Source organism: Agelaius phoeniceus, chromosome 5, assembly GCF_051311805.1.
Source record: "Agelaius phoeniceus isolate bAgePho1 chromosome 5, bAgePho1.hap1, whole genome shotgun sequence".
Classification (NCBI taxonomy): Eukaryota; Metazoa; Chordata; class Aves; order Passeriformes; family Icteridae; genus Agelaius; species Agelaius phoeniceus.
This window is the reverse complement of record NC_135269.1, coordinates 2,815,448-2,826,099: the sequence shown is the minus strand read 5'-3', so window position 1 is coordinate 2,826,099 and position 10,652 is coordinate 2,815,448. Positions and strand designations below refer to the sequence as shown.

Below are 10,652 nucleotides of genomic sequence, written 5' to 3'. Positions count from 1 at the left end.
GAGAGACAGCAGTTGGGAGCCAGGGGCTATTACCTTTATATTTCAGTAGAATCTCGTTGCTTCTATGTCACTGTTTCCAAAGTAAAAATGAGTTGAAGACAGGGAGAAAGAACATCAATTCCGAGTGCCCTTCTCAGGCAAAATTCTACTGAAACTAGAAAGTTCAAAAAACAAGGACTTCTAGGTGTGACAGCAAGAAACCTTTAATTCTTGGACAGCAATTTCCAAATATTTTGGTGAGAAAGGATGGGGTTGTATGCTGAAGCAAAATGTGACAACACAAATAGCTCCATTTCCACACTCCTTAATGAGGTGGTATATGCTCCAGGTGATGTCACTGTCAAGGCTGAACAGCAGACATCATTTACATCATTTACTGTTTATACAAGCAGGGTTCTTGCTAATTTCTTGTTTGCAATGTGGCTGTGACAGTTAATAGATTTCCTTCCCTGTTAGAACTCCAAGAACACTTAGCAAAACATATATATATATGTATATATCAGCCTTTTAAGTATTATTAAAGGCCTTACTTTTATTTAAAAAATACATTTGGAAAGGGAGAATGTGTATCTGCTTTAAAATTCTGCTTCCTTGTTCATCTGCACTTATCAGCAATGAAAGACAAGTGAAATCCTGATGCGGAGAACACCAAATTATGTCTGTGCTGGGTGTTTTAGTATGCTTAAGTCTTAATCATCCTGTTTCTAGACAATGCAGCTGTTTCAGGTGGTTTTCAGGTGAGCACATGGCCCTGTAGATGACAGCTACTCTCTGTTCCAACACTTACTCCATACAAAAAAACTGTGGACTGTATTACAGGTTCCATCTATCTGAAACCCCGCATTCCCAGGAATATGAACACAACTAATTGGCCTCTCTCTGGCTGTTTTGACTAATTTTTAAAGGATAAAGCAAGTTTTTAAAAGGCTCTCTTCACTGCTTAAAGGCAGTGAGGGCTTCTTCATTGTGCTCAGTAAACACAGCCAGAGTTTTTCTTTGGTGAAAGTGGCTGATTCCCAGATTTGCCTTCTCCAGTCTGAATCTCAGATCTGCACAGTGCTTCCCTTTTCTAGCAGTCAAAACTCTGTAGCTTTATACCAGAGTAAAGGGAAAACAAAACAAAAATCATTAATACATCCACCTTATATCCAGTTTATTTAATACCAGAGCAGTAAATACAAATATGAGTTCTGGAACCTGGCATTGCTAGAGCAAGGTAAAGCTACAACTCTGTTGGTAGTTCTGGAATCCTGTGTGGGCTGGGAATCTGAAAGGTGTACATGAGAAATCTGCACATTGAGTCTCATAGATATTGACCATACACTTAAAATACAATGCTGCTGATATGGCAGAGCAGCATCTGCAGAAAAACAAAGCAACCCTGTGCCTGTCAACTGAGAACTACTTCCAATATTTTTAGTCTTATAACAAGTGAAATAAGCAGTATCTTTTGCTTAAAAAAAGAAAGTGATCTTTGGTCAACACAATAAAATGTGCTTTAGTACTATTTTACAACCTTACTGCTAAGATTATATGTAACCTTTTTATGTTGTCTTATGGGTGAGCACTCAAAACCTTAAAGCAAAAAAAATAAAAAAACTGAAACTTTTTAGTTTCAATGCAGGTAAAATTTCAGAGCAGAGGTAGGCTTCAACTCAGCATCCTACAAAGACTGAATCTCAGCTGTCCCTGGAGTGTGTAGGAGGCAGCAATTCATCTTCAGATCACTTCCCTTTCATAATTTCTGTATGAGAACAGCACTTGCAAACACTCTGGGCTAAGCCCTTATTTAGCTGTCTAGAGTAAGAGCTCTGAATGTCAACTGACAACACTAAACCCAGCTGATGTTTAATTTCCACATCTGAAAAGTGTAGCTAGCAGTACTCAGTGCTCTCTCTGTGGTATTTCAATACCACAGCCATGAGTAGCTGCAAGGACATTGGTTATTAGGAAAAACACTCTCTGGGAGCACAGGTCTCACCAGCAGGCTGACCTTTAAATCCAGGCAGATATCCGAGAGAACTTGTGCTCTTTACCAGCCCATGTGCCTTCCAAGCTTCTGCTGCCATCTGAGATTGAGCAGTCACAGCCACCTTGCAGCTAATGAAACTTTTGTTAAAGCTGACAAAAGCTGCTCTGTGGAAGGAATCAACCCAAGCCTTATCCTGGCCCTTGCTGTAAAATTATTTCACTCAACAACCACCTTGCCAAAACAGTCTAGTGCTCACTGAGTAGCATTTCACCAACATTTCAGCTCCCACACTCCTCAACCCTCTCTACTTTCTCTCATCACTCATGGAATAAAGAAAAAAGGATAGCGAAACAGGAGACAATACTGCTTTATATATTTGCTTCCCTACTTCTGGCGCCTCTGCAAGGCAGCTTTGCAGGTAAATACCTTTTGTAGACTTGGTGTCTAAGCATTGAATTCATATGAATTTCAGCAAGTGTAAGGCACACAAGGACCTGAGTTTAATACAAATACATTACCACATGAAGCTGCAGTGTTTTGCTTTTCTTAGTGCAAATGTTTTTGCACACAAAAACCAAAACTACTCAGAATTCTGAAGTAAGATTTTGATCAGCAAGGCTGAGTTTACTGGATGTTATGTGGGTGGCACTTAGGGACATGGTTTAATGATAGATTTGGTAGTGTTTAGTTGATGGCTGGATTTGATGACTTTAGGGTCTTTTCCAATAGAAGTCAATCTGTGAAATTATATATCTGTTTATACCTCAGTTGCACCTAGAAGCTCTATCTGAGACCATGCTGGCGTTGAATAAATGCAGACTAAACCTCTCCTCTGGAGCAGCTTAGAGTTTAAATGGCACTGCCCTATACAGTAAATCTGCAGCAGAGCTGAAATAGAAGGTCAGATCTTCCAGGTCTAGACCATACTGTCTCCCACCTTTGGTTCCTACTGTCTTACTCCTCCACATATTGACCTTTGGAGGAAATTCAGTGAATCCCAAGAGCTCAGCTCCATTATTTCAGCATGTTCCAACTTCAGGACTAACCATCTCTTACACAGATTTCCTCCTCTTCCCAAACACATTGTTGATCAACTTGGCCATTGACTTGGAACCGCTTGGTCTTCTCTTCTCCTTCACTTTGGAATTGGCAGTGATATTCCTCAGCACCTTGGTGAACATTGCCACAACCTCCTGATAGTGCTCTGCTGCAGACAGTTCACAGAATTGGCACTTGTTATCTATTGCCAGCTTCTGTCCTTCATCCCAGCCAACCTCCCTCATGTGGCATAAATCCTGTTTATTGCCAACCAAAAATATTGATGACTCGACCATCCTGAAATGAAAAAGGTTCCAGTTAGAGAGAAGAGATGTATACCATGCTGTGTCATGTGCTGTCCTAAATTCAATATGTATGAAAAATATGTTTGTTGAGGATAACAGGCATTTCAAAATAACCCAAAATGAACTAACCAGCCCCCTCATCTTGCCAGGAAGAATTCTAGTTTTTCATTTGTGAAAGGATTTTCCAGACAAGCTATTCTCTACCAGTAGATTTTCATTTCGGTTTTCTCTACTCCAAGAATTAATGTATTTTTAATCTACTGCTTTTTTTGTGCTGCTGAGTATTTTGTCAGCACCTGGACTTCATGAAGAAGCAACCTGATCATTATTTCCATTTGCAGGTAACAGAACAGAGTCCAAGAGACAGATCAGTGTCAGTGGCATACTTCAGAAAGAAACAGGAAATCTAATTCCAAGCTTCTGCCAAAATTATTCCTTTCAGAAATTAACCTTAATTAAGAAAGGTCAGCAGGAAAACAGATAGAAAAATGGGGGTTTTACTTCTGATACAGGTCAAGGATTTCACTCTTTTATTTAGAAAGCACCTCAGCTGACTGATGCAGGAATACACACCCCCATCCACACTCACACCTGCAGTTCTGATGATTCTTTTTTTTTTAAGTCCTTTCTTTCTTTCCATATGGTCAACCATGTGCACAAATGATGCTGGGGTCACCACCAAAGGCAGTTTAAGGGGTATTTGTGGTATTACTTTCCTTTGTTGTGGGAAATGCTTTTCTTCAGCCCCTGCATTAGTGCGTCTCCATTGGTAATTGAGTAGGAGAGTAAAAGCCCAGACTGACTATGCCAGGCTTTTTTACCTGAGCAACACAGCAGAAATTTTTATGGCAGTAATTTAAATACTAGTTCTGTAAGAAATAAGAACAAAAAATCCTGATGTACTTGGGTTTGGTTACAGTAAAATTGATTGTAATTTGCCACACGTTTTACCCTCGGGTACCTTGTTGTTGGCATTTTGTTACATCCCTTTGATGCTGCTGGATTTTAATTGCTGCTAGGATAGCCTTCAAGCTCACAAAAGGCTTTTCAGCTTTTCTCTATGTTTGCTGAGGGGAAAAAAAAAATAATGCCACTTACTTTTTACAAACTCCTATGTGAGACTCTCGGATCCTGTAGAGCAGTGCCTTGGCAAAGGCAAATGATGCTCTGTCACTGATGTCATAGACAATGATAAATCCATCAGCCCAGTGGAGCTCATCTGCCAGGGACAGCTTCCCCTGCTGGGGCTGAAAGAGGTGCAAAAGTACACAGAAAAATAATGTTACTCTTGCCACTCCAGAGCCTTTTCTCTGTTGCTGTGAATGCCAGAACATCGTAACTTTGATTGCAAGATATTTAATAGGTCAAGGTGCTGGCATTGAATTCAGGCTAGTGCTGCTCCAAAAGCCTTATAAATAAAGCCTTTGTATTTGTATAAGTTTATTTATATAAATAAACAAACCAACATCAAAAATGGCACTTTGGATCACTGACAACTTCATTTTGAAACATTTACACTTTGTTTAAGCAGTGAAATTCCACAACCTGTACAGCCATTAATATTCTGCAGGGTTACATGAGAGTGAAACACACAGGAGCCATTAACATTTGTGTGTTTTGTGGTTGTAGCTCTGGTTTGATTGTTCCTAATGTTCTGACTACAGTAAGCTTAAGAATTTTCTTCATTTTTTTTCTTTCCTCTTTGAATTGTTTAAGTTTTAAACACTAATTGCCCATATGTTAAATTTCTGAAGAGCTAGGGGAAAAAAATCTTTCAATCTGCAGTTGAGTTTCATAAATCTAGTGACAAAAGTCACTTGAGTGATAATAGGGTTATACTAATCCTTGACCCTCTTCACACCAAGAAGCTGCCACATTTGGATTTCCAGAAAGCAACAGCTTTAAACTGTCCCATTAAGCAAAGGAGTGTCATTTCAAAACTATTTAAAATTAGCTTATCCCTGCACATGACTTGGCAGCAGCTAGCAAGACCATAGGACCTAAAATAGATGAAAAAACTGGAAGCTAATCAGAAAAAAAAATAAAAATTAATCATTTACTTTGCTAAACAGCCAAAGTTAGGCCTTCTTCCTAAGGGAAAAAAATGAGTACAGACAGCTCAGAGGGCTAGCACAAATATGTGCAACCAAAATCTCTCCTGCTAATGGGAAAGTACTCTAATTCCAAGCCCCAGCAACTATACAATTTCAGTCTTTAAAAAAAAAAAAAAACCCAAAAGAGCAGGCACAAATTCCAACAACTAGAAGTTTGTAACCCCTTGTCTTTTACCATAGACACAGGTAATGAAGAACAGCTTTTCTTTACCCTCCTCCTGCTAAATTCTTACCTGGGAACAAGGGTCATAAATTTCCAGGTGTATCTGCCTCCCGTCCAGGCACAAGTGCTTGGTGTAGATGCATTCTAAGATAGATAGCATCCAAAGAAAATCAGTGTTACTGACTGGGGATGACAGTGAAAAGAAAAGGCAACAGTGAAATTTGATAATACTGAGGATTACTTGAATACTGGATATTTGGTTGGTTTCCCAAGAAATTTACAATTTTTTTGGCTCTGATCTGTTTTTTTGAGGAAGGTTGTTAGGGAAGGTTTTTTGTTTGTTTTGTGGTTTTGGTTTTGTTGACTGGTTGTTTGCCTTTTTTTCTGAACCCACGCTGGAAACAAACCTGAATTTTGCACCAATCAATCCCTCAGGCAGACCAGCACCATTTCTCTATGGTGTTCCCATCAAAGTCTTGGTGAGTGAATACTTTCAGACCCTGCTTGTTCTCTTCCAAAACAGAGGTGAGGGGAATTCACAATCCTCACAATCAGCTAAATGCTGATCATCATTCAGCTTGATACCAGGGCTCAGGATTATCAAATGTGCAGCTCTGATTGTGCACAGAAGTGTTATTTAGCAATAATATTTATTTACCATGGCTTCTGGTGCTTTAAAAGTTCTCATACCAGGCAGCATTAGATCAAGAGTATTTACAGGACCATGTCCTTAGGATCTAGTCCAAAAATAGTTCTGCAGTGTCTCAGATTTAGGACTCTCCACCAGCACTGGGAACTCTACTGCAGACACACCATCACTACTATTTAAAGCAGCAGGATGTTCTGAGCAAGTGTAAGCAGTTTGTGGTTGCCAACAGGCGTTCTGCACTGTAATTTGTCATTTTCTGAACTTCAGGGACAAGAATTGGTGTTGACAGTACAGAAAACACACTTAAAACTGTGTAATGAGGGATAGCTCAGTGATCTCTGGAACTCAGCATCTTCAGCATTCCTCATGCTCATCTTAAGAATTCATCTGATGATAAACTATCAGTCCCAAGCATCTCAGGGTATAAAATCTACAGCCCCTTGCTTGTTTCCTTAATTAAACAAACTTTTAATTATTATTATTATTATTATTTTGACCCCACTAATAGTGGCATGATCTTTATTTTACCACCCCTATTAGCACTTTCCTCATCTCTAGAGACAGTGCTAAACTTATCTTCCAACAAGCATTTGTTAAAAAATGAAAATGTTTTGGGGTTTTGACATGGCTTTTACATGACTTGCAGTACTGGAGGCTGAGAAAACCTGGTTTTGGTTGTAGGTGGCTTGGAACACAGAGAGAGCACAGAGAGCACATAATTTACATGTGGTAGCTTAGACCTAGAGCAGCCAGCTGGGGGACAAACTGTCTGCTCACTGTGTTTGTAAAATGACAAATAATGGTAGAGCACACATGAGCAGTTGTAGCTCTTCCTTCAGAATAAGTTCATTTGGATATATTCAATACAATTCAGCTTAGTAATTCTTTTTTCTTTGTTATTTGCAGATCACTAGAAGCTACTCTGATTCCTGGGAGAGAGGGGTGGGGGGGGAAGCATGGAGAGAATCCTTTACTGTGGCAGGGAGAGTGAGGTAGAGGGCAATCTCTGTTCCTTGTTAAGTTTTTCCTTCTTTTTCTCTGTTTTCCTTCTTTTTCTTTTCTCTGTTCCTCATTAAGTTTTTCCTTCTTTTTTTCTTTGTTATTTACAGATCACTAGAAGTTACTCTGATTCCTGTAGGGGTGGGGGGGAACGTGTGGAGAGAATCCTTTATTTTAGCAGGGAGAGTGAGGTAGAGGAAGGCAATCTCTGTGCCTTGCTAAGTTTTGGGATCTCTGCCACATCAGCCGGGGTGGCAGCACACTTCCAGAGTTATTTGTGCATCAGCTGAACGGTATTTCCACCCGGGATGTAAAAGTTCAAGTCCTGCTTTGCCACCTTCTGAGACTTAGAAGTGCCTTAACGAAAGTGACACGAATGGCACCAAAGGGACATTTAATCCTGTGACCAGCCAGGTTTTCCTCAAAGCCACCAAAGCAGCTCCTTCCTTCCCCACTGGGGGATCGCCTTAATGCTTTGATTAACCACCCGTGCTGATAAACAATCTGAATATCCCCTGGAGCCGAGGAGGGGATATTCAGTAGAATACTGAATACTTGTTATGGGGTTTTTTAGTCTATTCCTTCGCTCTCTCTGACCGAGCTGACCATACCCCACTCTCAGCCCGGTTCTCTTGCCCTCCCCAGCCGCTCTGAGAGCAGCGATCTCTCGATCCCCGGCTCGCCCTTTTCCCTTTCCCCAGGGTTCACACCCCAGCAGAGGAACCCCCACCCATAACCAAGAGGGAACTCCCATCTCCTTGCCAAGTTCTACCAAGCCCAAATTCTCCATCAAATCAGCGCTTGGGGAGCCGCAAGGGAAAAGCACTTACAACGCCTTGTCAGAAAAGAAACTTGGCAGTTCACAATGGAAGTAATGGGATATTGTTGAGACCAGCTGTAACCAGGAAATGCTACTCCACTTTCTACCATTTGTTAAGCACTTATATCTGCTTTTTTGGAAGCAGTGCTTCAGAAATGTGCTTTGTGCTTTGCTATTTAAACCTTTACTTTCAGGGTGGGCAAAGCAAACTACAGATTTGTGAAAGAGCATGAGTTTTACAGGTTTCAACAAGACAGAGCTTGCCAGATAAAAAAGACGTGATACATTGTTTTGGTTTGAAAAAGAAGTGAGTTTTTTGAGAGTTTGGTGGTCAAACTAATTAATTACGATATTTGAATATTAGCCCTACTCCCCTCGTCATTTCTGTTCAGGCACTTTTTCACATAACAACACTGCACTGTCTTAGCGCTGAGGCACTGCCTCCCCCCTAAATGCAGTTTCTGTGTCACATACATATATCAACACACATTTAGCACTAGCTCTCCCCAGGGGAAAAAGCATCCATCCCTCCATCCATCCACCCCTCCCTGCCTCCATCTGTCCCTCCATCCCTGCCTCCGTGCCCGCGGGGCGCTCACCGGCTCCGGACGCGTACTCTCCGATGAAGCGCCGGGTCAGGAACCGCACCGCCAGCGCTGCGGGAGGGAAGCAGAGCCGGGACCAGGATTAGCAGAGCCAGGATTAGCGGGGCCTCTCCTCCCCCTCCACCAAACCCGATGCATTCCCTGCTTTTCCCCTCACCCTTACCCGACTTGCCGGCCCCGCTGCCGCCCAGCACGGCCACCTTCACCTCGCTCATGGCTCCGCCGCCCCCGCTGCCTGCGAGCCTTTAAAGCGCCTCGGGCGACGCCGCCCCGCATCCTGCATCCCGCATCCCGCATCCCTCAGCCTCTGCCCGCCTCCTCCCACCGGGGAGGTGCAGCTCCCCGCGGCCTCTGCGCCTTCTGAGAGGCGCCTTCCTCCTCCTCCTCCTCCTCCTCCCCTCCGGGGCCCCCCGGCCGCGCCCCCGCCGCGCCAACTTTGTGCGGGGCGCCTTCCTCTCGCCTCCTCCTCCTCCCCTCGGTGCGCTCGGGGGATGGGGGGAAAGGAAAACGAGAAAAAACACTAAAGAAAAAGAGAAAAAAAAAACCAAAAAAAACAAAAAAAACCCCCAAACAACTCCCCACAACTAAAAAAAGAAAAACCGAACGAAAAAAACCCCTAAATTAAAAAAAAAAACACCCAAAAAAACAAATAAAAACCAAAAAAAAAAAACACCCCCAAAAACCCCAAGCAAACAACACCCAAAACCCAAACAAATAAAAAACAACGACCAAAAAAAGCCCAACAAAAAAACCATCAAAAAAGCCAACAAAAACCCCCAAAACAAATTTAAAAACCCCAAAAAACAACAAAAAACCCAAACAAAAAAAAAAACCACCAAAACCCCCCCAAAAACAACAAAAATTCCCCATAAAAAACCCAAAAAAACCCCAAACCAGTAAAAACAAAAAAAAGCCACAACCCCCCCCCCCCAAAAAACCCCAGAAATAAACAAGTAAAAACAACAACAAAAAAGCCCAACCAAAAAATCCAAAAAAACACACAAAACCCAAAAAACCCAACAAAAAATCCAAAACCCAATCTCTGTGTGTGTGTGTTTGGTTTTGCTCCAAGTTTGTTTTGCAGGCTTGTCATCATTTTCTACCAGGAATATGAAAATGAAGAAACTAAGGTGATTTTGGGTTGTTTTCTGTTTGGTTGGTTGGGTTTTTTTTTTAAAGTGATTCTGGGGGTAACTTTTTATAAAAAATTATTTAAAAAGTTGTTTGCGCTTGTCTGTTCTATGCCCCAGGTTTCAAAACTCTCATCTAACTCTCACTAAACTCTTACATTGTAAAAATCTTCTGTGGGTTTGCCTTTTTGTGCCTGAGAATGTTTTTATTGAATTTAAATTTGGGATTATGCGGTGCACAGTGCTCAGCTAAGACTTGCAGTACACCTGTGAAAAGGGAAAATGTGAAATAGCATAATAATACAGATGTGGAGTGTGAGGTAGAAAGAGCTTATCCCCCTGAAAAGACATTTTGTGTCTGTTGTGCCTCTTTTTTTTGAGGTTCCTCAAGTGCTCTCTAATGTCTGTTTGGTTCTAAGCATACACAAAATACATGTGTAAAAAGGTTTACTTAACTCACTGAAATAAGAGATTTACCATCCAGGTTGCTTGTGCTTTTATACTTGTTCTGTTCATGTTTATTTTATTTGGTTTATATAAGTTTAGTGTGTTTATTCTGATATTTTTACTCTCTCCTGATGAAGCTGTTGTGAGATTATATAAATCATTCAATGAAGCACTGCTGTAGTGTGCTTGCCAGGGGGTGTTCCAGGTACAAGAGATTTCCACGAGCTCAGGAAAACAAGCAGGGGAGGTGTTTGAATGTGTCTTTTGTTATAGTTGATGGAAATGCTTACTGTGGGAAAAGATATTTAAAAATTAACAGGTGGATTCAACTTGGATCTAAATTCCCTGCTTAAAAGTTGCTCAGGGCTGGAGGTGTGGTCAGAGGATATCAGATATGTTATCTGGTTTGC

The 10,652-nt window shown here is 41.4% G+C and overlaps 1 protein-coding gene across 2 annotated transcripts; it reads right to left on the bottom strand.

Annotated features, from left to right (window-relative positions):
• Positions 1-1,128: 1,128 nt before the first annotated feature.
• On the bottom strand, positions 1,129-9,041 carry RERGL (RERG like). Of its 2 annotated transcripts, none has more exons than XM_077178129.1 (5): positions 8,866-9,041; positions 8,660-8,716; positions 5,663-5,736; positions 4,414-4,562; positions 1,129-3,307 (listed from the first exon to the last, which is right to left on the bottom strand). In XM_077178129.1, the coding sequence occupies exons 1-5, from the start codon at positions 8,960-8,962 to the stop codon at positions 3,025-3,027; spliced, it is 660 nt and encodes a 219-aa protein (XP_077034244.1). In that variant the 5' UTR covers positions 8,963-9,041; the 3' UTR covers positions 1,129-3,024. The 2 variants fall into 2 exon arrangements, with proteins under 2 accessions (XP_077034244.1, XP_054488232.2); XM_054632257.2 differs by having other exon boundaries at positions 8,829-9,004.
• Between the last annotated feature and the right edge of the window lie 1,611 nt (positions 9,042-10,652).

Coding starts and splice junctions, on each gene's coding strand:
- RERGL (XM_077178129.1), bottom strand. CDS start 8,962: ATGCGGGATGCGGGATGCAGGATGCGGGGCGGCGTCGCCCGAGGCGCT. Junction 8,717..8,865: donor GAGCCATGAGCGAGGTGAAG/GTGGCCGTGCTG, acceptor TCCCTCCCGCAG/CGCTGGCGGTGCGGTTCCTG. Junction 5,737..8,659: donor AGAGTACGCGTCCGGAGCCG/GTGAGCGCCCCG, acceptor TATCTATCTTAG/AATGCATCTACACCAAGCAC.